The sequence below is a fragment of the Anabrus simplex genome, chromosome 9 (assembly GCF_040414725.1).
Source record: "Anabrus simplex isolate iqAnaSimp1 chromosome 9, ASM4041472v1, whole genome shotgun sequence".
Taxonomy (NCBI): Eukaryota; Metazoa; Arthropoda; class Insecta; order Orthoptera; family Tettigoniidae; genus Anabrus; species Anabrus simplex.
This window is the reverse complement of record NC_090273.1, coordinates 80,018,507-80,044,052: the sequence shown is the minus strand read 5'-3', so window position 1 is coordinate 80,044,052 and position 25,546 is coordinate 80,018,507. Positions and strand designations below refer to the sequence as shown.

At 38.3% G+C, this 25,546-nt stretch overlaps 1 protein-coding gene across 2 annotated transcripts in view; it reads left to right on the top strand.

Moving 5' to 3' along the window:
• The window catches only part of LOC136881069 (zinc transporter 6), a 109,101-nt gene that overhangs the window by 57,931 nt on the left and 25,624 nt on the right, over positions 1-25,546 (top strand). For both annotated transcript variants that reach the window (XM_067153678.2, XM_067153677.2), the window contains 2 exons: positions 14,496-14,615; positions 23,642-23,744. In XM_067153678.2, coding sequence (XP_067009779.2) covers positions 14,496-14,615; positions 23,642-23,744 — 223 coding nt within the window. The remainder of the gene's footprint in view (positions 1-14,495; positions 14,616-23,641; positions 23,745-25,546) is intronic.

The following is a 25,546-nucleotide window of genomic DNA, read 5'->3' as shown; positions in this document are numbered from 1 at the left end:
CATGTTTACACCAACTTACTAACGTAAAATTGAACACATCAAAAGCCCACGAGTCAATGAAAAGTAACCTGACAGTGAAGGTACGAATTCCAGCGCTGTCGAGCATGTCAGATCACACAACTTCCGGAAGTGATAGCGTAGCTTAGTGTTGCCTTCCAAGAATGTGTTCAGCCAGGATCAAACGTTACGGTGTCTGTGATTCTTGGAAGTACCGGCTGTGCAAAAAGTAAGCGAATACATACTGTACAGGACACAAATACAGAATTTTTTGAAAAAGAAAGTGTCCGTTAGGAGAGGTTTAATTGGAGTTTTTCGTGGCTATGGTGTGTCTGTGTCCGTAATAAAGGGTGTCCATATAAGAGGGGTAAATTACTCAAACACAACATGGCATTTAATTATGGACCTAGAAAATCGTCCGCCAATGAGGGGTGTCCGCCGGTGATAGGTGTCCGTTAAGACAGGTTTTACTGTATTTATTAATAATAGTAACAACTATTATTATTTTATTATAAGGTCCACCTAGTCAATACTAAGATATGTTCCAATTCAAGTATAAATTGAGCATTCACAAAATAATTAAGTTCTCAATTAGCTTAATACCTTTGTACATTTGTATACCAGATGTTTCCAGTTGTTATATCTTGTGACAAGTTACCATGATTGGTCTTATGAATTGCAGATTATCATACAAATTTTCTGAAATCAGAGACAGTGCCATTGTAACAGCAGCAGCTGTATCTTTACCATTTAATGCATGAATGACTCAGAATAGTTTCACCAACTCTGTGCAGGCCATTTGCAAGGCAAGTTATTTCCATATATGATAGACTTAATGCACTGTAAGTGGTGGTGGTGTTTTTTGTTTTAAAAGGAAGTAAGACTTATATAACACTTTCTGTACTGGTTTTTAAGGATTTTTGCTTTCTTGGCAATATATATGATGAAAATACACATATTATAATGTTTAATCCCTTCCAGCCATAAAAGGCACATAAAAAGTACATTAATAGTGTTTTGTTTTTATTTTTTATCTTGACCCCTTTTTTCTCCTACACAGTTCACTGCAGGTATACAAACCACTACATTTAGCACACATCTATTGTTGTCTCATTAAATGAAACCCATATTTTCTTTACTTTTGACAATCGTATTTCCATATTATCAAAAGGCTTAAATATTTCTGATGTATTGTTGATTCGCCTAGAATATGTTGATTTTTATTTTTTTCCAGAAACCATCTAAAGTGGGGATTCTCCAGAGTTTTGAAAGGAACATTCACTTGTACCACTATGTCACACAAGTTTCTAGAGAATTCTGACCGATTGTTTTGAACTGGAAAGATCTTTTATTTGAATTGCATATACTGTAATATATAAAATCTGCTGATGGAGGAAATCCCTTTGACATTTACAGTATTTGGATGGATGACAGTCAAGTAAAAGCCATCTATAAAGTGAGGAACAGGAATTCCTACAATGATTGGGATTTTAACCTTGTCTTTAGTTGATTAAACCTCCATTCTCTCTCTCTCTCTCTCTCTCTGCTGCTGCTGCTGCTGCTGCTGCTGCTGCTGCTGCTTCTTGTCATTCTTCTTCTGAACAAATACATTGAATTTGGGAAATATCCTAGTGCCAATGCCTACTTACAGCAGTAAAACAACAAAATTAATTAATTACCAAACAAAAAATGCACAAACAAATGTATAAAAACAGAATACAATGGCAAGTCAAGTGAAAATGTAAAATTGTCATGAAAATTTGAAATGTTGTTCTGTCTGCTGGCAGTACTATTAACAAAGACTTTAATAAATGTTCTATAGATGACAGGACCTTGCAGAAATGTAAAAACCAAAGTACCAATATAACGATCACTGCCCCAATTCAGACATGCACAAAAGGAGAACAACTATCTGTTATTCTCTTTTGAGTAGTGAAGATGTGAAACCTATTGAATTGACTTGATGATTGACGATTCAGTATGTTTGTCACAGCAACAGCATAACAATGCTCAGACCAGTACTGCCCATACAACAGTTGCAACCATCCAAGACCTGCATTTTGAGCGTCTTCTTCATCCACGATATTCACCAGAAATCACCCTGACATGTTGTTTGGCCACTCATAGTGGCACTGGGAGGAAAGAGATTGCATTCAGAGGAAGATGAAGGATAAAAGTGATGATCGACTGACTGTGCAGATAGCCAAAAGAATTTGTTTTCTAGGGGAATATATGCACTTTGTAAGCACTTGGAGGACACGCACTGAACCTAAAGACGACTCGAAGGAAAATTATTTTTGTCCCACTTTTGCTCTGTAAAATAAATTGAAAAGATATTTGAAGTATCAGTTCTAAATCTATGATTATTATTACTACCAGAAATTGTATGATAACAAAAGAAGAATTTTAAAATATTAAACACATGAAAACAAGAAACAAAGGACCCTCAACAACTAAAAATTAATTTTGATTGTTGTAACATAATAATTAGTGGGGCCCACCGTACAGCACAGCACTTGCAGACCCACGGACTCCGGCAGCCCGGCCCATGTAGTGACGCCCTCTCCTAATGCGGCCGCTTACTGGTCCACAGCACTGGACGGGCTGAATACTCTACCTTGACTACTTCCTCACAATAACACGTGCGCCGTGTACAATGAAGGGTTCATTTCACACTTCTATTCGGATCACTCACTATAAATCTCATATATTAAATGACAAATTTTAAAGTATGCTAATCGTAGTTTGAAATAAAACAATAAATATATCTCCTGCACTCTAATAATAATAATAATAATAATAATAATAATAATAATAATAGAACACAAACAGAAACTTCATTAGAATCTCTAGTATTCATCTGCAATTGGCATCAAGTTAACTAAAAATGAATCTAAATAACATGAAGCATATTCAAGGTGGTGCTGATGGTGATTATTGTTTTAAGAGGAAGTACAACTGGGCAACCATTCTCTATTAACGCTAATCAGAGAGAAAAAATGGAAGGAATTCGGCACTTCGAAAAATGGAAATATTTGCCAAAGAAAGGCACGGGCCATGAAGGGCGTGGCAATGAAAGACTCCCTAGGCCTCAGATGCCCTAATAGCATCGTTATTGGAAAAGAACAAGAGTTGACCAAGGGAGGTCGGATAGGATAGATGAAAATGAGGAGCCTGGCACAAGTATGTGGAAGCAATGCCAGAACTCAGCTGGAGGCCCCATGGTCGCCAATCCACACCCCCAAGGTACGAGTCACTGGGCCCCCTTTAGTCGCCTCTTAGGACAGGCAGGGGATACCATGGATATTATTCTACTGTCCCCACTCACCGGGGGTTGCATATTCAAAGGGCCTCTCTCATGTTTAATGCAAAATGAACTTAAATACAAACTAAAATGACATGAAGAAAAGACCTGAACATGGCTTCTTCTTAGTTGATGTGCGTAGTTTATTGGTCATTGAATAATGGTGATGGATTTACTGTGAATAAAAAGAAGAGCATCAGCATTTTTCTGGGTGCAGAAGAGACCACCATGCATTGAGAATTAAACCCACTGAACTGAAATTTCTCTCTGAAGCTGAACTTGACACTTGCATACATAGTACTTTCTTGGCGATCTGGTGAAGTTTTGGATCATTTTGTCCATTTGTCCTCCAATAGAATGCCATATACGGTATTCTTTTATTGCACAATTTTGGTTTAAATGTCTTTCCAGCTCATCTGATGGAATAGGACCATCTTCAACATCAGTCATGAAGCAAACTTCATTCATTACTTTGGAAAATTATGGCATATTCCTGGAGTTTGATGACCTGGGAAAATTGGAATGTTCATCATTCATACACTCCTTGTGCAGATCGTTCAGTACACAGAATGAATGTCTTTCCCATCACTGTCAACTACAAGCAGTAATATCGACCAAATACTACTTTTGATATTCAGATCCGGCTCAGAAGTGTTGTACTGTCCGGTTTCTAGTTTTCCTCTACTTCACGTTCTTGTGCTAAGGTTTCTTTCCTTCCGAAGCCACAGTCCACATTCCTTTCCAAAAACAGGATAGGCGGGGAAGTCATATAGAAAACCACAGCAAGCATGATTGTCTGCACTCGACTCTGATGACACGCAGTACACTGCACACATTGAAGCAGTCAGCCGCAGCTCTGTCCTTGGCTCACCATGTATGAACAACATAGCACTGGCCAGCCCAACCCGTGCAATGACATCATGGGCTTCGTATGTTCGAGCCTTCTAAAGCCCATCGCCGTCTCTTGCCACAGCAGCTCATGGGCGGGCCGCTGTGCAGGACTCTGGAGCGAGCTAGATGACATTTCCTAATAATGATGTACTGTATAATGAACGGAACGATTCATGAAACCTTAAATTGTAAACTTATAGTTCTTGTATGCAATTTTGAGTAGTGTTAGTCTGTCATGTAGTGTATAATATAACAATGGTCCAAATTTAGATTTGCATGAAAACAAGCGAGTCATTTTGTTACAGTTTTTCTTCTGCATCCCTGGTTAAGACAATCATGTGGAAACATTATGAAACTCTTCTGTGCTCAAATACTAGCTGATAAGCCATGAGGTTGCATAGTAATTCTTTGCATTTCTTTTATCATCTGTGGATTGTATAAGGGATCTGAAATACAGCATTCTTACTTATTGTAGATACAAATTCCTCATCCATCCAAACTATCGCTCTTATTAACTTTTAGTCTAATTATAAATAAATCAAAGGAACCTTGTGTCATCTTCTTTTGTTTTTAAGTTTGATTAAGTTAGAAATTTCTTTTTTTTGCTATTTGCTTTACGTCGCACTGACACAGATAGGTCTTATGGCGATGATGGGATAGGAAAGGCCTAGGAGTTGGAAGGAAGCGGCCGTGGCCTTAATTATGGTACAGCCCCGGCATTTGCCTGGTGTGAAAATGGGAAATCACGGAAAACCATCTTCAAGGCTGCCGACAGTGGGACTCGAACCCACTATATCCCGATTACTGGATACTGGCCGCACTTAAGCGACTGCAGCTATCGAGCTCGGTGTTAGAAATTTCATCATCATCATCACCACCAGAGCCTGTTCAGTTCGCTTTTCGGGCAAAGATTCTTCTTTGTTTGGCAGTTCTCTTCCTCAACGGCGCTACAGTTTGCCTCAGTATCGGTTCATCTAGGGAAATGACGGTCATCTCTCTTTTGTCCATCTCTTGTATACCACTTTGTTACTGCCTATGTTCATTTGGTGTTTTAGATCTTGCTATATGCCCAGCTCTGCTTCACGTCTTAGGCTCTATCTCCTTTTGTACATCCTTTAGTCCAGTTTTAAGCATTGTGACAGTGTTACAGAGACAGTCCATCAGAGAGACATCCAGCAAGGTTCTTGCCATCCTTCCTTAACCCTTTAACGCCGAAATTATTTTTTTCGTCCGTTTTCTTTGAAATTCGTCTAAATCACTTCAGGTCCATAGTATAACATAACTACAAAATATTAAGCTCATACTTTTCACGGTTTCGTCATTATTTGGCGTGTTCATATGATCACGCTAGGCGGATGTGTTAGCATTTCATTCTGTATAGCATTTCTTTACTATTTATAGATTTTATGTATTGATATTGATAAATTATGAACAAAATACACTAAAATAAACTAAAGATGATAATTTATGAAGAATATACATTAATTACAATATGTACATACATAAATAAAGCAATAAAAGTCTCAAGATATTCGTAATATATTACATTCAATTTGTAGAAATTACCGAATAGGAACAAATATAAGAACTGTATGCTTCACACTGTATGAAATAGGACAAAGCATGGAACACAGGGTCCAACATCACATTTTGTACACTCGGTGCGAACATTACTGGAGCATTCCTTTCCAGCACAGCGTCGTCGATTGCAGGGCGCTATGAGGTGCCCAATCCCGTCGAGTCGTACATCATCAGTGACACTACTCTGCTGGATACTGTATCTCGAGGTGATGGGGCGGCCTTTTCCTAGTGGCGTTATTTTGAACTTGTGTAGATATGTTTGCACAATGTGGCGACGAAATTTTAGATGTGACAAATCATATCCAGACCTCCTTAGCAGTAACCATGAATTGTGAATGGACATGTCCAGGAGCCATGTGAATTGCGACCACCACCATTTCTTTCCACGTATGCCTACTCTGTAGTACGACACATTCTGGTCCATCCTATCTGTTCCTGCTGAAACGGGATCATCATCTGCGCCTCCTATACGATCGTTGCCAGCGAGTACAATTCCTGCCTTACTTGAAAGCTGGCAATCTGTGAGGTTATCAACCAAACCACCAACATCTTCATCTCCTGAATCTTCGTCGGAGTGAATATTAGCTTCCGGAGGTTCAATAAAAATGCTGTTAACCTCTCCAATTGGTTAGTCCGATTCAAGAATATCTAATACTTCTTGGAGCGTAATGTCCCTGTAAAAAGGGAAACAAGGTTATGTAGCTGCATATTTGTTAACAAGTCGCAATTTATTTAAATGTAGAATAGATGACCGTAAATTGAATAAAGTTGTTCAATGAAAATTGATGTATAACAGTAATCGTAACAGGTAGCATAACGTCCACCATCAAATACGCGCACAGGGTGAATAGCTAACACAAGCGCTTAGCGTGATCATACGATCACGCAATGTTTTAAGTGCCTACGGGAGTAATATTTACTATTAAATGTAAATTAACTGCATCATAATGTGAACATAGATCACTCCCAAACTTGTTAAGCATATTAGTTGTGTAATCTAAACATAAATATATGTGAAATATCAAACTTACTTGAAGCGCGCCATCATGATTCAGCTGCTGTGACAATGACACGAAACGAAAGTGCACCGAAACAATGAGTCGATATGTATCACGTAATAATATGCTCGCACACAGTTGCCACATGCTTCTTGAATTGATCTACACAGTCATCAATCAATTCCAGCGCTATACAAAGCACTGAGAACAATCTAAATGAAGGAATGCAGGCTGTGATCACATGGACACGCACGGCGTTAACGGGTTAACTGACTAGAAGTTGGTTGTCCTCTTGCCTGTTTATTTGGGAACACTGTCTCAGCTCCATATGTGAGAATGAGCAGTCCATGGCCAATACTTCCCTCTTGATGTTAGGCAGATAATCACTCGTGAGAATGAAGGTAAGTAATTAGTATTTCTTCCTGCCAGTCTATGTTCTTCTGATGTATTTATCCAGCCCGCTCTGAAAGGACACTGTATGGCCTCAATAAACATATTCAGCCTGTACTATTGTCTATCCATTGACAGTGGAGTCTCTCGAGTCTGTCATTAATATGGTCTTGTCTTCTTTCGTAAGCAGTCCTATTCTCTTACTGTGCTCATACAAATTGCCCAAGAGAAACTAAAGCTCCGATTGATTCTCTGAAAACAGGACATCGTCATCTGCAAATCTCAAGTTGGAAAGTTTAATGCCGCATTTTTCATCCTGATCACCGTCTCAAATGTTAGACATGAATAGTTTCTTCTTCTTCTTTTATGATCGCATAGGATCACTTAAGCCAGTCCATAGTTCAGGTCTCTTTGAAGGGATTGTTCGGGCTTTGTGGTCCCCCCAGTACTTCTTCAGACTATCCGATCTTTGTGCCCTTTCCTCAGTTGAAAATATGCATGTTGTTGATTTGTATTCTGGAGTTTTCATAGGTTATAAAGTTCATGGTTCTGATCCGTATTGAATTGCAAGTACAATGTACAATGTAATTGTATAATGTAAATCTCTCCACTCATTCGATATTGTAAACATGTATCCTAGCATACAAACCTCCAAAATATACCCCATCATTCAAAACAATTTAAGCAAATACAGCGGATTAAGTATACTAGAAATACAGGATTTCATGTCTATGCTTAAGTTAGTTATTAGCAACAACTATTTCACTTTCGATAATGTTATTTATCAACAAGAAGGATTGGCTATGGGATCACCAGCCTCGGGTATCTTAGCTGAGATCTACCTGGATTTTTTAGAACACACCAAAATTGATGGTAATAATAACTTTAACAACATCCTTTTCTGGGCAAGATTCGTAGACGACACCATAGTAATTATGGATGAGAGCATTACAAATGCAGCTACCAGTCTCATTAATCTAAATAACATTGACCCACATATAAAATTCACACTTGAATCTGAAATTGAACAGAAAATAAATTTTCTAGACCTAACTATTACCAGACACCCAAGTTACTTAAGATATAAGATTTTCAGAAAACCCACCCAAACAGTCACCACAATCCGTCAAGACTCTTCACACCCCCAAATTCACAAACGAGCAGCATACAACAGCATGGTATACCGAGCCTTCAATGTTCCAATGTCTAAAAGAGACCTCAAAAATGAGTTGAACACTATTCGTCATATAGCTAAATCCAATGGATACAGCAGATTCTTTATAGAAAAAATAATCAATAAATATAAATACCGCCCTTCTACCACCTTGAAAAAAGATAAGAAAAACAACTCCTCTCTTTCTATCTTTACCTTCACCGAACAAATCTACCAAGTCACCAACATCTTTAAAAAGCACGATGTAAAAGTAGCTTTCAAAACAAAGAATAGGAATGCACAAATCTTACATAATGCCACATCCATAAACAAGTTCAATAGTTATTCAAAATCAGGAGTATACAGGATCACTTGCAACAGCTGTAATTCTTCTTACGTCGGACAGACTGGGAGAAATTTTAAGATAAGGTACTCAGAACACGTCAATGCCCTGAAATACAATAAATTTTCAGCTGTAGGACAGCATATGCATGACTATAAGCACAAATTCACAGACATAAAACAAGATATGGAAATTCTCAAAATCATCAGTAAAGGACCCCTCCTTAACATTACCGAAAGCTGCTTCATACATTTAGATCAATATTTCAACCCAAATCATAATCTTAATGAAATTTCAGAAAAACCAAATATCCTTTTTGACCTTCTAATTCCCATTTTCAGCAATGTCAAACCAACAAGTCATAATTCAGGTTTTCATAATATTCACAGCACATTTCCTCAACAACCATCCTTTTTCCCACATCCTTCAGCCCCACCTTAAACCCCCTCCCCCTCCCCCACCCCCTCTCCTTCTGACCTTCCCCTCCCCTCTCCTTCCTTTTCATTTGAATTTCACAACAGTTAGTCTGAAGCACACTCAACAATGGACCACACACCTCATGCTGTATTGAGAGGTAAGTCTCATATAACCTATGCCATCTAACTAACACATTCTCTCATTCAATTCATTAATTTAATTTTATCTAATTTATCAGGTTAACTTCATGGGCACCGCAATGAATCGCAAAAATTTTATACCAGACACAATGTATCTGTGTTAACCACATCTTCATGTGCTGTCCTGACAATGTCCAACAACATTTCAGCAAGATTTAACGAGCACCATGAGAGCATCTCATTTATTATTTTGATTGAAGATGAAACAACATCTAACAGTTCCCTGTCAGCTAGTGGTTATTTACAGCAGTGTCCAATGGATTACATATAGCTAACACCACACATATACATTTGATGACAAACTACAGGATCAACATTTACCAGTTCCTATTGAAATGATCAGCAGTATTAGAACTAACAGTTCTGTGTATATAAATTAACACTTAATACTTGAAATTATTGCACTTCCACTTCCAGAAGTGGAAGGTCAACAATAGAGCCCATTTTCATTATGAGACAACTAATGGAAAAGCATTGGGAGTACGGGAATGATATGGTGATGACATTCATTGATATTGAAAAGGCATATGACAGTGTCCCTAGGACGAAAGTTTGGGACAGTCTGGTGCAAAAAGGAATTGGACAGGGATTAATAAAAATGATCATGGCATTGTATAAGGAATGTTGTAGTTGCGTGCAAACACAAGTTGGCAGGACAAGTTGGTTCAAAATAACTAGTGGGCTGAGACAGGGAAGTGTTCTATCACCAATCCTGTTTACAATAGTAATGGATGACATCATGAGAATGGCAAAAGCAGCATATGGAGGAAGAGAAATGAACATGATGTTATTTGCAGATGATATTGTGATTTGGGGAGAAGATGACAGGAAGGTTCAAGAACAGTTGAATGTGGTGAATGAGAAGATTGAAGAATGTGGATTGAAAATAAGTGTAGAAAAGAGTAAAACTCTTGTTATGACTAGAGAGGAGAAAGAAGGGAAAGGTCAGATTAGACTTGCAGACAAGTCCCTGGAAGTAGTGGAAACGTTTAAATACCTGGGGAGTGAATTAATGGAGAATGCTCGACTGGATGCTGAGATTAGTAAAAGGATTCCAGCTGGAAGTTGTTTCTATCATAGTGTAAGAAATATGTTATGGGACAAAGATGTGCCAATGGAAGCAAAGGATACTATGTACAAGATGTATTACGTACCCATAACAACTTACGGAGCAGAAACTTGGACAATGACAAAGAAGGATGAGAGTCGAATACAGGCAGCCGAAATGAAATTCTTGAGGGGTATGGTACAGAAGAGTAGAAGAGACAAAATAAGGAATGAGAAAATCCGGGAAGAAATTGGAGTGGAAAAAATGAATGATAGAATAGAGAAGAGCCGACTAAGATGGTTTGGGCACATAAAGCGAATGAGCGATGAAAGAATGCCAAAAAAGGTGATGGAAATGCAAATTCAAGGAAGGAGAGGCCGTGGACGACCACGATTGAGATGGAAGGATACCATCCAACGCAGCATTATAGAAAGAAACCTGGACTGGGACACAGTGTTGGAAGAGGAGTGGAGGAAAGACCGAAGAAAGTGGAGAGGAACCATATTTGCCCCTACCCGGCTACAGCTGGATAAAGGGAAATGATGATGATGATGATGATGATGATGATGATGACTTGAAATTATTCTCAATGATGAACATACTCAAGATGTTAGAACCTAGTTCATTTTCAAATTTATTAATATTCCATCCCAGTTTTTAATGTCACTTTGTATATATTTGTTTTCATTTGTTTTTATGTCAATTGTGTGCATGTACATTTGTTTAGTTATTAGGTGTTTTACATTAAGGCTGAAGATAGCCAGCCCAGGCCGAAACTAGTCCCTAATTAATGTAATTTAGAATATTACATATTATAGTATTGAAAGGTGGACCATTACTACATTAATTTAATAATTACATTGTTCTGGAGTTTTATCTTATTAATAGTGTCTTCCATTGTAAGGCCTATTTCCTTCAGATCCTCTCTTACTTCTCTGATCCATTTACATCCTGTTGTGTTATTTTTTGAGATGAGATTGTGTTGTACTAGTTGTTTCAGAAGTCTCGAATCCTGCATCCTCATGATATGCCCAAAGAATCCCAGTCTCCTCTTACGCATAGTATGTGTAATGGGTTCTAGATCTTTGTACACGACTTTGTTAGGTATTATCGGCCACTGTCCATCTTTCTGGTATTTTTTGTTGATGCAGGTCCTTCCAATCCTCCTTTAAATTTTCTGAAGTCTGTCATTCTTTGATTGTTTATTCAGGTGAAAAAGTGTTTCTGCTGCATATGTAGCTTCCAGTTTTATAACTATGTTGTAGTCTTTTATTTTTGCATTTATTGATAGACATTCCTTTTTGTAGATATCCCATGTTAATTTTTGTGCTTTACCTAATCTATTTCTTCTTGTTTGGGTTGAGATTTTTTCATTTAGGTTATGTGTTATTACTTTTCCAAGATATTTAATTGAGTCACTGTTTTTGATTTTATTACCATTTATGGTAACTTCTTTTAGTTGTGTTGGTTTTTGGGTCATAATTTCTGTTTTTTCAAATGATATTTTGAGGCCAGTTTTATTTGCAATGTTTTGAAGTTCTGATATCTGGATTTTTGCTTCTTTTATGTCCACTGTTAGTAATGCTAGATCGTCGGTGAAACCCAGGCAATTCGTTTTGATTTTTCGGCCAATCTTTATTTTTGGAGGACATTTCCTAAACCATTTTCTCATTACAATTTTTAGAGCACAATTAAATAATAGTGGTGAGAGCCCATCTCCCTGCTGTAGTCCAGTTTTAATTTCAAATGTGTCTGATGTTCACCCCTAAAGTTCACTTTTAATTTGGTGTTAGTGAGAGTCAATTTTATCATGTTTAATAATTTGAGGTGTAGTCCAAGGTGTCTTAAAATTTAAAACAGAGATTCTGTATGGATGCAATCGTAAGCCTTCTTGAAATCAACAAATGTTATCACCATATCTCTGTTCCTTCTCCTGTTATAGTCCATTATGAACTTAAGACTCATGATCTGATCAGGACAGCTCCTCCAGGGTCTGAAACCTCCTTGATATTCTCCTAGTTCTTTCTCAAGTTGTAAACTTATCCTATTAAGGATGATTATTGAAAATATTTTGTATGTTATGTCTAGGAGCAAGATTCACCTGTAATTATTAGGGTTGGTTTTGTCTCCTTTCTTGTGCAGTGGGTGAATGAGGGCTGTTGTCTAGTGTTCTGGTAGTTTTTCTTTAATATAGATAGAGACAAGTTGTTGATGGGGGGCAACTTTTGCTGATCTTCCTGCATATTTCCGGATTTCCGCAAAGGTCTGATCTTCTCGTGGCGCTTTGTAGTTTTTTAATGCTTGGTAGACTTCCTTTATTGTGGGGGGGTTTGATGTTCTCTGGTGGTGTTTTTATCGGGGTGTTGGTGTCCAAATGAAGGATTTCTGTAGGTTCCCTCACAATTTAAATGCTTGTTGAAATATTTAGCCAGAATTTTTTTGTTCGTTTGTTCATTTATAGAGCTCTAGCACTAATACAGGTCATATGCAAAATATGATCAAGTATAATATTGTGGGGACACTGCTTTATTAAATGATCAGGATTTTGTTGACTTTGCGGTAATGTTATCTGCCGATCTCCATAGATAATCATAACAGCTGTTTTGATGTTGACTTCTATGGCAGCATCTTGCTTAACACTGAGAAGTCTTCTTTCTTGAAAATCAGATTCACCTGCAATGTTGAGCTACACTATGTGATCAAAAGTATCCAGACACCTGGCTGAACATGACTTACAAGTTCGTGGCGCCCTCCATCGGTAATGCTGGAATTCAATATGGTGTTGGCACACCCTTAACCTTGATGACAGCTTCCACTCTCGCAGGCATACGTTCAGTCAGGTGCTGGAAGGTTGCTTGGGTAATGGCAGCCCATTCTTCACAGAGCGCTGCATTGAGGAGAGGTAGCGATGTCGGTCGGTGAGGCCTGGCACGAAGTTGGCGTTCCAAAACATCCCAGAGGTGTTCTGTAGGATTCAGGTCGGGACTCTGTACAGGCCAGTCCATGGCAGGGATGTTATTGTCATGTAACTGCTCCGCCACAGGCCGTGCATTATGAACAGGTGCTCGATCGTGTTGAAAGATGCAGTCACCATCTCCAAAGTGCTCTTCAACAGTGGGAAGCAAGAAGGTGCTTAAAACATCAATGTAGGCCTGTGTTGTGATAGTGCTACGCAAAACAACAATCCCCCTCCATGAAAAGCATGACCACACCATAACACCACCACCTCCGAATTTTACTGTTGGCACTACACATGCTGGCAGATGACGTTCACCAGGCATTCGCCATACCCACACCCTGCCATCGGATCGCCACATTGTGTACCGTGATTCACCACTCCATACTACATTTTTCCACTGTTCAATCGTCCAATGTTTACGCTCCTCACACCGAGCGAGGCGTCGTTTGGCATTGACTTGCGTGACGTGTGGCTTATAGGCAGCCGCTCGACCATGGAATCCAAGTTTTCTCACCTCCCGCCGAACTGTCATAGTACTTGGAGTGGATCCTAATGCAGTTTGGAATTCATGTGATGGTCTGGATAGATGCCTGCCTATTACCCTTTACGGCCCTCTTCAACTGTCGGCGGTCTCTGTCAGTCAACAGACGAAGTCGGCCTGTACGCTTTCGTGCTGTACATGTCCCTTCATGTTTCCACTTCACTATCATATCAGAAATAGCGGACCTAGGGATGTTTAGGAGTGTGGAAATCTCGTGTACAGACTTCTGACACAAGTGACACCCAATCACCTGACCATGTTCAAAGTCCGTGAGTTCCGCGGAGCACCCCATTCTGCTCTCTCACGATGTCTAATGACTACTGAGGTCGCTGCTATGGAGTACCTGGCAGTAGGTGGCAGCACAGTGCACCTACGATTCAAAACGTATGTTTCTGGGGGTGTCCGGATACTTTTGATCACATAGTGTATCAACATAATTTGGCATTTTTCAAAACATTCTAAACTTGAAACATAATTGATTTTTTTGTTCTGTTTTTAAGATAAATGGCTGTCTCCCTGCATAAATTTCTGTTTTTTTAAATGTTAATAATAAGCATGTCACAAATTCCTGATGCCTATCTCTCAGATTCCAGACCTGAACTTTGTATTTCTTCAAAATGAGATATTTATATTTTGTATGCATACTCTACTATTGTTAGTGTCTTTGTTTCAGTGTATGTTCAGTTCTGCCAGTGTTGAGTGGCCTACTTCTTCCCAGGATAAATCCAATGCTGCTCATTGCCTGTGCTGGAGGGATTTCGTTAGTGGTTACTGACTTCTTGATTGAACTGAAGTGAGTATCTTAAACATGAATTTCATATCAACGTGCGAGATTGTGATCTTTTCTGGCAATTTGGAAGTTGAAGATCTTTATGAGATTCACAAAGCTTTTATTTCTCTTAGGTTATTGTCTTCTTTTGAGTTAATTGACCACATGGATATTGTAAACATCATTGACTTCATGGTTAGGTGTTTGCCCTGTATGCTCAAAGTGCAAAGTCAAATATGAGTACAGTCAGTTAGCATTTAAGAATGGGTCTGCCCCATACCAGTCTCTTATTCTTCATTGCAGCAGTTAAAAATGGCTTCTTCTTGGCAACTCTAGCCTTCATTCCCATTGCACAGAGCTTTTTTCCTCACAACTGGTAAGTTGGAATGAACTCCCATTGACTCTAGCCATGCTTTTGCTAGTTCTACTGAAGTGGCACTGCTGTTTTTGCCAGCTTAGTCGAGTAAGTATTCTGACCTGGGGTGAAGAAATACATGGACACCCACTTCGTTGCAAATTTTTCAGATTTTCTCTGGTCAACAGATTCTGCAGATCGCGGTTCAAAGCTGACCTCGAGTGTTGTTTAGGCCTTTATTGTATAATAGCTCATTGCAGTTTTTTCTCTTTTTTTTTCTTTCTGGTATTTAATTCATGAGAAATTGTAAAAAAAAAAAACCAGCAGTACTTGCTGACCATAGCTAGCACACCTCAAGTTGATATATGCCACTTTCTAAGGCAATAATCTGCAGCATGGATTCACATTGTTGCTAGGCATTGTCGCAAGATACCTCTCTCCCCCCACCACCACCTAAAAATGTACATAAGTTCTGCATTAACCGTTCAAGTGCTGATCGTTTCACTCTTAAGTGTTGAGCATTCTTAAAGTAGCGTACAGATACATTTTAAAAATTTATAATAAATACAAATTTGTAACTACATATGGCATATTATGTATCAATTTGTTCAGGAAGAATTAGAGAATAAGATAATGGTACAATGTTTTACTTACAAGTAGCCAGTAAAAGTATAATGGATGATTAGTCATATTTTAAAAAATTAATCAAAAGGTATTCCAAATTTTGAGGCTAGTCACAAGCACTACATTTTCTGAAATTAAATTCCAAAATATACAAAATGTGCCAAATTTCATTACAAGCACAATGATATATAATAATAGAAACTTCAATGAATAATAAAAGAGTCACAGGTAAAAAGATTCGGAGAGAGTCTGTTGTGGTGGGCCATTAGGTCTAGATGTGCCTGGTAGGGTTACCACATTTAGATTGTATGCATCACCATTTGACACATGACTATAGTCACGGGTATATAAACTAGGGTCACATCCTTCCCCACTTTCAGAAGAAAAGTTGTCTAATGATAAATCATTAGGAAAGTCTTCTACATTACCAATGTCGTCTTCACTTTCATTGCTCCCAAGCTCATAATTGCACTTGAACCTTTTAGTTCACTCATGTTTATATTATAATAATCACTAAACTAAAATAAACCAATTAAAATAGAGTAAATCAGGCACACAATTATCACAAATTTGCTAGCAAACAATAATCTTCAAACGTTCAAAGCAACTGGACAGTTTGAGTAGACGTAAACAAAGACAAGTTAACAGCTGAAAAGATTGCCACTTATTGCTTTCCTTCCCCAACTAAATACCTAATTGGACTCCCTCCCAGATAGAGAATTTCATTTCGCAGCGCGAATATTTGTAAAATCGCTTGTTATACCGATTTTACAAGTTGTTATAATGATTTTACGAATCGTCTCACTGCGAGATGATAGCACTTGAGCCGGAATCTGAATCATCTCGTAGCGAGACGATAGCACTTGGAGGATTAAAAAGATTTAAATATGTACTGTAACTAACAAAGGAATAGCAGTACTTCGTAACAGTAGTGTACATAATGGCACTATGAAAGGAATGTAAACTTGTGTCCTAATCTTGAGGTGGCGCAGCTCTTTCCAGGCACACTCCCAATGGAGAGGAGCTGCATGTACCATTTTAACCACGTACAAGCATTCCTGCCATATTTAAATCATAAAAATGTTTTGTATGGAGTGTTGTGGGCTATGGCTTGGAAACATGGATCCTGCAAGAAGTAGAAGTGATGAAACTCAAGGCCTTTGAGATGTGGTGCTGGCATCAGCGGTTAAGAATTCCTTTGACTGATAGTCGCAAATGGGACACGTATATTGGTTGAAACCTTGAAAAAATGAAGCAATAGCTTTGTTTGTCACTTGCTTCATCATTCTGACTGGTGCACCACTCTCCTTGAAGGGAAAATAGAAGGTAAAAGAACCAGAGGAAGACCTGAAGTGCAGTTTATCGACAAAATTGAAGACAAGCACACATATTGCGACCTGAAGCTGTTAACCAAAGAACGGAAACGCTTGGAAGGATTGAGGAGAATAAAAATTGATGTCTTGCCTTTCTTTAGTTACTTATGTATTGTGTTACGTTAGCCTGTATAAAGGTCCAAAATCTACCAGGTTAAAGAGAATTTAACTGAAATATTATGCATTTTTCAGAAGAAACTCTCTCAGTATGATGAAAAGGACTTTTTCGAGCATTTCTGCATTAGCCGCAGAGTTGCTCAAGATGTTGTTGTTGTTGTTTGAGTCATCAGTCCATAGACTGGTTTGATGCAGCTCTCCATGCCACCCTGTCCTGTGCTAACCTTTTCATTTCTATGTAACTACTGCATCCTACATCTGCTCTAATCTGCTTGTCATATTCAAACCTTGGTCTTACCACCTACACTTCCTTCAAAGACCAACTGCACAAGTCCTGGGTGTCTTAAAATGTGTCCTATCATTCTATCTCCTCTTCTTGTCAAATTTAGGCAAATCGATCTCTCACCACTTCGATTCAGTATCTCTTCATTCGTGATTCGATCTATCCATCTCACCTTCAGCATTCTTCTGTAACACCACATTTCAAAAGCTTCTATTCTCTTTCTTTCTGAGCTAGTTATCGTCCATGTTTCACTTCCATACAATGCCACGCTCCACACGAAAGTCTTCAAAAACCTCTTTCTAATTCCTATATCAATGTTTGAAGTGTGCAAATTTCTTTTCTTAAGAAAGCTCTTCTTGCTTGTGCTAGTCTGCATTTTATGTCCTCCTTACTTCTGCCATCGTTAGTTATTTTACTACCCAAGTAATAATATTCATCTACTTCCTTTAAGACTTCATTTCCTAATCTAATATTTCCTGCATCGCCTGCCTTCGTTCGACTGCACTCCATTACTTTTGTTTTGGACTTATTTATTTTCATCTTGTACTCCTTACTCAAGACTTCGTCCATACCATTCAGCAGCTTCTCGAGATCTTCTGCAGTCTCAGATAAAATAACAATATCATCGGCAAATCTCAAGGTTTTGATTTCCTCTCCTTGGATTGTGATTCCCTTTCCAAATTCCTCTTTGATTTCCTTTACTGCCTGTTCTATGTAAACATTGAAGAGGAGGGGGGACAAACTGCAGCCTTGCCTCACTCCTTTCTGGATTGCTGCTTCTTTTTCAAAGCCCGTGATTCTTATCACTGCAGACTGATTTTTTATACAGATTGTAGATAATTCTTCGTTCTCGGTATCTGATCCCAATCACCTTCTGCTCAAGATATTGCAAATCAATTTCAAATAAGAGGGCATCATAGGGGTAACTTAAAGGAAACTTGGAATATGCAGAATTTGCACAATTCTGAAACATAGAAGTTTTTCCATTATCTTATTTTATATCATATTTTGTGTTTAAATACAGAGATAAAGTATCAAGGAAACTTTGTATACTTCTCTCTCGTTCATATTTCAGCTTCTATTGGGCTGTGTTACTCCAATTCCATGGAGAAAGAATGTATTCCTCTATGGCAGTTCATAACAAAAACAAGAATCCATTCCAACACAAGCCAATTGTGTATCAGTCCCGTAACCGATACAAAGTCAGCGCATGTGTATAGAGCGATGCATGAATGTGCCCATGTACCGACAATGAACTATGTGTTGGAAAGAATCTAATGGCTGCACAGTAATATTTCAAATACTTCTGGTAGAATAATAATTTTCAGACTGCACAGAATGTTTTATAAGCATGTCAAAATACGTGTATTAACATTTTTACACAATTAAGATGAAAAATAATTTGTTATAAGCAACACAGAAAAATAGAAAATTATACCTTGCTTTATTTTTATATATAAGTTGCGCTATCTGTGGCTCATCCTGCTTTGAAGTCATATCAGATTTAAACACTTTTGGCAACAGTAGTGGACAATTCAATAATAACTTATCCCTGATGAACCTCTCTGTCACATTTTGCTCTCTCCTCAGCCTCTATATCAATTTGCATGTCAGGGAACATTATTTGTACTTCGAAAGCCGGGTCCACAATTTTATCAAGATCGTGTATCAAATATGATACAATGATCGGATTGGGGATGCTCCCACTGAGAGTTGGTTTCTTCCGCTGCACACATATGGACAATGTGCACTGAGAGCTTCTCTGATCAGCACCCGTGTGCTGCGCATGCTCAGAGTCCCCATCATTCTTCCCTATTCACCATCTTTCAAACTTTGTTTAGTTTTGCATCAGTCTTCCAATTTGAAGAAAAATGGATTTAGAGTGGTCCATGGAAAAAGTTTAACAGTTGATATCAACAAAAGACCACTTTGTGGGACCCAAAGGATCTGCACCATTGTAATCGGTTCAAAAAGAATTGACACTGAGAATAAATCGCGTATGATGTTGAGGGCCCTATCAAATCGTGCAAAAAAGAAAATGGAGCATCTACTCGCGGTTTTTAGAAGAGCTGGCAGCAGCCAACTGTAGCTGGATTGACACTGTCACTATATCGGAACCAACACTCAACTGATGATACAAAACCAGTGGGCGGAAAACTAACAGGTATGTATAGGTGATAGAGATCAGGCAGCCTTGTTAAAAGATGGCTGTATCATGATTGCACATCTATTCTTGATGTAGAAATGCTGATCTGATAAAACTGCGGACCCAGCTTAACAGGTTGGGCAGTGTATCCTGTTATTTAGCAGGAGTCCTAGATAGATGTTTTATTTAGTTTCTTCCATGCTTTCTTGCATTGTCCCCTGCCTTCCAAAGTGAGTGTGAGAAAAGGGAGAAGTAGAAAGAATACAAAAAAAAGGATAAGAACAGTCTCCATATTTGCATACACTGTCCCCTTCAAATAGAGAGGCTCTCAGTTCCAGTTTTACATCCATTTCTTCTCAGCCCAGGTCATTTCTGCTGCCCAGCTTCATCAGGAGGGTGGGCATCAACTCTCAGTGAGGAGCCATCTTGACATGGGAAGTGTAGGATAAGAAGAAAGCTGGATAGACATTGGAAAAAGAAAGAGGCATAAGATAAAAATTAATCAAAGTGGTAAAAGAATAGGTTCATGTTTGTGGGTAATGGTTCATGTTTGTGGGTTATGGTTCATGTTTGTGGGTTTCTGTAGTCATGTCCTAGTTCGTGAACCATGGGCAACGGCTGAGTGGCCTAGTAAGTGGTCCTGAGAGTCGGGATACCAGTTGCTATGGAATGGGAGTGGGCATCTCGGACATATTCTGAGTCGTGGCCCTCCTTGTGCTCAGGCGGCCAGGACTACACAATTCACCGGTGGTCCATAACCCGTTAGAGGAGAGATCCTCACTTGGACTATGTGCAAGTAGGGCAGCATCCTGCTTCATGAATTCACCGAGCTCAGAACACTTTAAGCAAGCCTCGGATCTATGGGAGTAATGGAGTCCCACTCCCATTTGACAGGCGAGGGACTCCTTGGAAACAACTTGGCGAACGAAATGGAATTCGATGGGGAGCTATCAATATTAATGGGGCTTATGGAAGAAAGAAGGTAGAACTTGCTGAGTCAGCAAAGAGGATGCATCTGGATGTGCTAGGAGTAAGTGATATTCGGGTAAGGGGAGATAAGGAGGAAGAGATAGGAGATTATAAAGTGTACTTGACGGGTGTTAGAAAGGGAAGGGCAGAGTCTGGGGTAGGGCTCTTTATCAGGAATACCATTGCACGCAACATAGTTTCTGTTAGGCACGTAAATGAGCGAATGATGTGGATAGATTTGTCAGTGGGAGGAATTAGGACAAGAATTGTGTCCGTGTATTCACCATGTGAGGGTGCAGATGAGGATGAAGTTGACAAGTTTTATGAAGCATTGAGTGACATCGTGGTCAGGGTCAACAGCAAGGATAGAATAGTGCTAATGGGCGATTTCAATGCGAGAGTTGGGAATAGAACAGTTGGGAATAGAACTGAAGGATACGAAAGGGTGATTGGTAAATGTGGGGAAGATATGGAAGCTAATGGGAATGGGACGTGTTTGCTGGACTTCTGTGCTAGTATGGGTTTAGCTGTTACAAATACATTCTTCAAGCATAAGGCTATTCACCGCTACACATGGGAGGCTAGGGGTACCAGATCCATAATAGACTGTATCTTAACAGACTTTGAATTCAGGAAATCTTTTAGGAATGTACGAGTTTTTCGGGGATTTTTCGATGATACAGACCATTATCTGATCTGTAGTGAACTAAGTATCTCTAGGCCTAGGGTAGAGAAAGTGAAATCTGTCTGCAAACGAATAAGGGTAGAAAATCTCCAGGATGAGGAAATTAGACAGAAGTACATGGATATGATTTGTGAGAAGTTTCGAACAGTAGACAGTAAGCAGGTTCAGGATATAGAAAGTGAATGGGTGGCATACAGGGATGCTGTAGTAGAAACAGCAAGGGAATGCCTAGGAACAACTGTGTGTAAAGATGGGAAAAGGCGAACATCTTGGTGGAATGATGAAGTGAGAGCAGCCTGTAAACGTAAAAAGAAAGCTTATCAGAAATGGCTCCAAACAAGGGCCGAGGCAGACAGGGATTTGTACGTAGGTGAAAGAAACAGAGCGAAACAAATAGTTGTTGAATCCAAAAAGAAGTCATGGGAAGATTTTGGTAATAACCTGGAAAGGCTAGGTCAAGCAGCAGGGAAACCTTTCTGGACAGTAATAAAGAATCTTAGGAAGGGAGGGAAAAAGGAAATGAACAGTGTTTTGAGTAATTCAGGTGAACTCATAACAGATCCCAGGGAATCACTGGAGAGGTGGAGGGAATATTTTGAACATCTTCTCAATGTAAAAGGAAATCATCATGGTGGTGTTGCAAGCAGTCAAGCTCATGGGGAGGAGGAAAATGATGTTGGTGAAATTATGCTTGAGGAAGTGGAAAGGATAAACTCCATTGTCATAAGGCAGCAGGAATAGATGAAATTAGACCTGAAATGGTGAAGTATAGTGGGAAGGCAGGGATGAAATGGCTTCATAGAGTAGTATGGAGTGTTGGTAAGGTACCTTCAGATTGGACAAAAGCAGTAATTGCACCTATCTATAAGCAAGGGAACAGGAAGGATTGCAACAACTATCGAGGTATCTCATTGATTAGTATACCAGGCAAAGTATTCACAGGCATCTTGGAAGGGAGGGTGCGATCAGTCATTGAGAGGAAGTTGGATGAAAACCAGTGTGGTTTCAGACCACAGAGAGGCTGTCAGGATCAGATTTTCAGTATGCGCCAGGTAATTGAAAAATGCTACGAGAAGAATAGGCAGTTGTGTTTATGTTTCGTAGATCTAGAGAAAGCATATGACAGGGTACCGAGGGAAAAGATGTTCGCTATACTGGGGGACTATGGAATTAAAGGTAGATTATTAAAATCAATCAAAGGCATTTATGTTGACAATTGGGCTTCAGTGAGAATTGATGGTAGAATGAGTTCTTGGTTCAGGGTACTTACAGGAGTTAGACAAGGCTGTAATCTTTCACCTTTGCTGTTTGTAGTTTACATGGATCATATGCTGAAAGGTATAAAATGGCAGGGAGGGATTCAGTTAGGTGGAAATGTAGTAAGCAGCCTGGCCTATGCTGACGACTTGGTATTAATGGCAGACTGTGCCGAAAGCCTGCAGTCTAACATCTTGGAACTTGAAAATAGGTGCAATGAGTATGGTATGAAAATTAGCCTCTCGAAGACTAAATTGATGTCAGTAGGTAAGAAATCCAACAGAATTGAATGTCAGATTGGTGATACAAAGCTAGAACAGGTCGATAATTTCAAGTATTTAGGTTGTGTGTTTTCCCAGGATGGTAATATAGTAAGTGAGATTGAATCAAGGTGTAGTAAAGCTAATGCAGTGAGCTCGCAGTTGCGATCAGCAGTATTCTGTAAGAAGGAAGTCAGCTCCCAGACAAAACTATCTTTACATCGGTCTGTTTTCAGACCAACTTTGCTTTACGGGAGCGTAAGCTGGGTGGACGCAGGATATCTTATTCATAAGTTAGAAGTAACAGACATGAAAGTAGCAAGAATGATTGCTGGTACAAACAGGTGGGAACAATGGCAGGAGGGTACTCGGAATGAGGAGATAAAGGCTAATTTAGGAATGAACTCGATGGATGAAGCTGTACGCATAAACCGGCTTCGGTGGTGGGGTCATGTGAGGCGAATGGAGGAGGATAGGTTACCTAGGAGAATAATGGACTCTATTATGGAGGGTAAGAGAAGTAGAGGGAGACCAAGACGATGATGGTTAGACTCTGTTTCTAACGATTTAAGGATAAGAGGTATAGAACTAAATGAGGCCACAACACTAGTTACAAATCGAGGATTGTGGCGACGTTTAGTAAATTCTCAGAGGCTTGCAGACTGAACGCTGAAAGGCATAACAGTCTATAATGATAATGTATGTATGTATGTATGTATGTATGTATGTATGTATGTATGTATGTAAAAGAATAGGTGCACAGGGCATACATAGAAGGAGAAAAGGAGAAGTGGGTCATTATAAGTATTACAATGAGACAATGGCGTTTTGTGTTTTCATGTTAGCTCTTGTATCCTCTTTCTGTTACTCTCTCCTCCCACTATGTGTCCCTCTTCATGTTCCTTTCTCTCTATATGTGATTAGATTTGACACTTGTTTGCTTTTGTGAGTTCTTATAAACAGCAGAATGTTGTGTTGCAGGAACTTTCATGTGGTAGACACGTTGGCAGCCATCAGTACAGCTCTCATGATGTGTGCCACGATGTTGCCCATGAGTGTGTACAGTGGCAAGGTGCTCCTCCAGGTAATATTTTCTAGAATTTAATCATTGAAAGAATGATCAGGTTTATCTTTTAGTGCACTTGATCTGTTGTAAGTGTCTCAATATGCATTTTAAAATTTATTTATCCTTCTTGATTCCGAGCTATGTATCACTCCTCAGAAACAGTACAGAAGGACTTGCATCAAAGATGATGTTAAAGTATTCAAGCTCTTTAGGCTTTTTCATTTGTGAAATTACCAGTGTTTCGCTGTAATATAAAACGATGGTCGGAGCTTGGAGGTGGGTGTGGCCTTACCTATACTTGTTTGTGTCAGGCTTCCTTATTTTTCTCTCTTTGACCTATAATAAACTCCTGTCATCTTCTGGTCTCTATAGAATTAAGGTTTCATCTTTACCCTTTTTTTTAACCCTTTAACTGGGTACTAAATTTTCCACATGTGTAACCTGTCCTGAATACATTTCTCCCCACTTTATAATATTCAAATATTTCCAGCAAAAATGTGTACACAATTAGTTTAATGTAATACGATATTGATTACTACACTTCAGTAAGTCGGGCTGAGTGGCTCAGACGGTTGAGGCGCTGGCCTTCTGACCCCAACTTGGCAGGTTCGATCCTGGCTCAGTCCAGTGGTATTTGAAGGTGTTCAAATACGACAGCCTCGTGTCGGGAGATTTACTGGCACATAAAAGAACTCCTGCAGGACTAAATTCCAGCACTTCGGCATTTCCAAAAACCGTGAAAGTAGTTAGTGGGACGTAAAACAAATAACATTATTATTATTATTATTTATTTATTTACATTTTATGGCCTTCATTGGACCACTCTAGCCAACTTTATACAAAGAATTTTTCAGTTTCCTGTCAGCCCAGTACTTTTTCATTCTCTCTGATCTTATCTCTTCATTGGAAATCACCCTTCCGATTGTCTGTTTGTTGATTCTGATTTGCAGTCTGGTTTGTTTGTCTGTGAGTTTCTCGATTTTGTCAGTTTTGTTTCCTAGGTCTTCTACTGTAATTTGTAGTTCATCCATATCTTCATTATTATTATTATTATTATTATTATTATTATTATTATTATTATTATTATTATTATTATTATTATTATTATTATTATTATTATTATTATTATTATTATTATTATTATTATTATTATTATTATTATTATTATTATTATTATTATTATTATTATTATTATTATTATTATTATTATTATTATTATTATTATTATTATTATTATTATTATTATTATTATTATTATTATTATTATTATTATTATTATTATTATTATTATTATTATTATTATTATTATTATTATTATTATTATTATTATTATTATTATTATTATTATTATTATTATTATTATTATTATTATTATTATTATTATTATTATTATTATTATTATTATTATTATTATTATTATTATTATTATTATTATTATTATTATTATTATTATTATTATTATTATTATTATTATTATTATTATTATTATTATTATTATTATTATTATTATTATTATTATTTAATGTGTTACTGACATTTATTTACATTATTTTTGTGGTTATGTATCCAGATGATTACAGGTTTTGTAAATTGCCATCTGTGTGATAGGCGGAAAAAAGTTCATTTACAAACGCGCTGAGGTATTCTTTGGCACTGTGTACATCACTAGAACTATATTTATCTTATTTAACCCTGTAAAAGCAATTTTTATTCGTAGAGCACCCTTTGCAACAAACTGAGTTGGTTGTCACCTTCTGAAAGTCTTCCTCGTCATTTGGTCCATTTGGATCCACTTCACTTTTATCTTCAGGAACACTTTC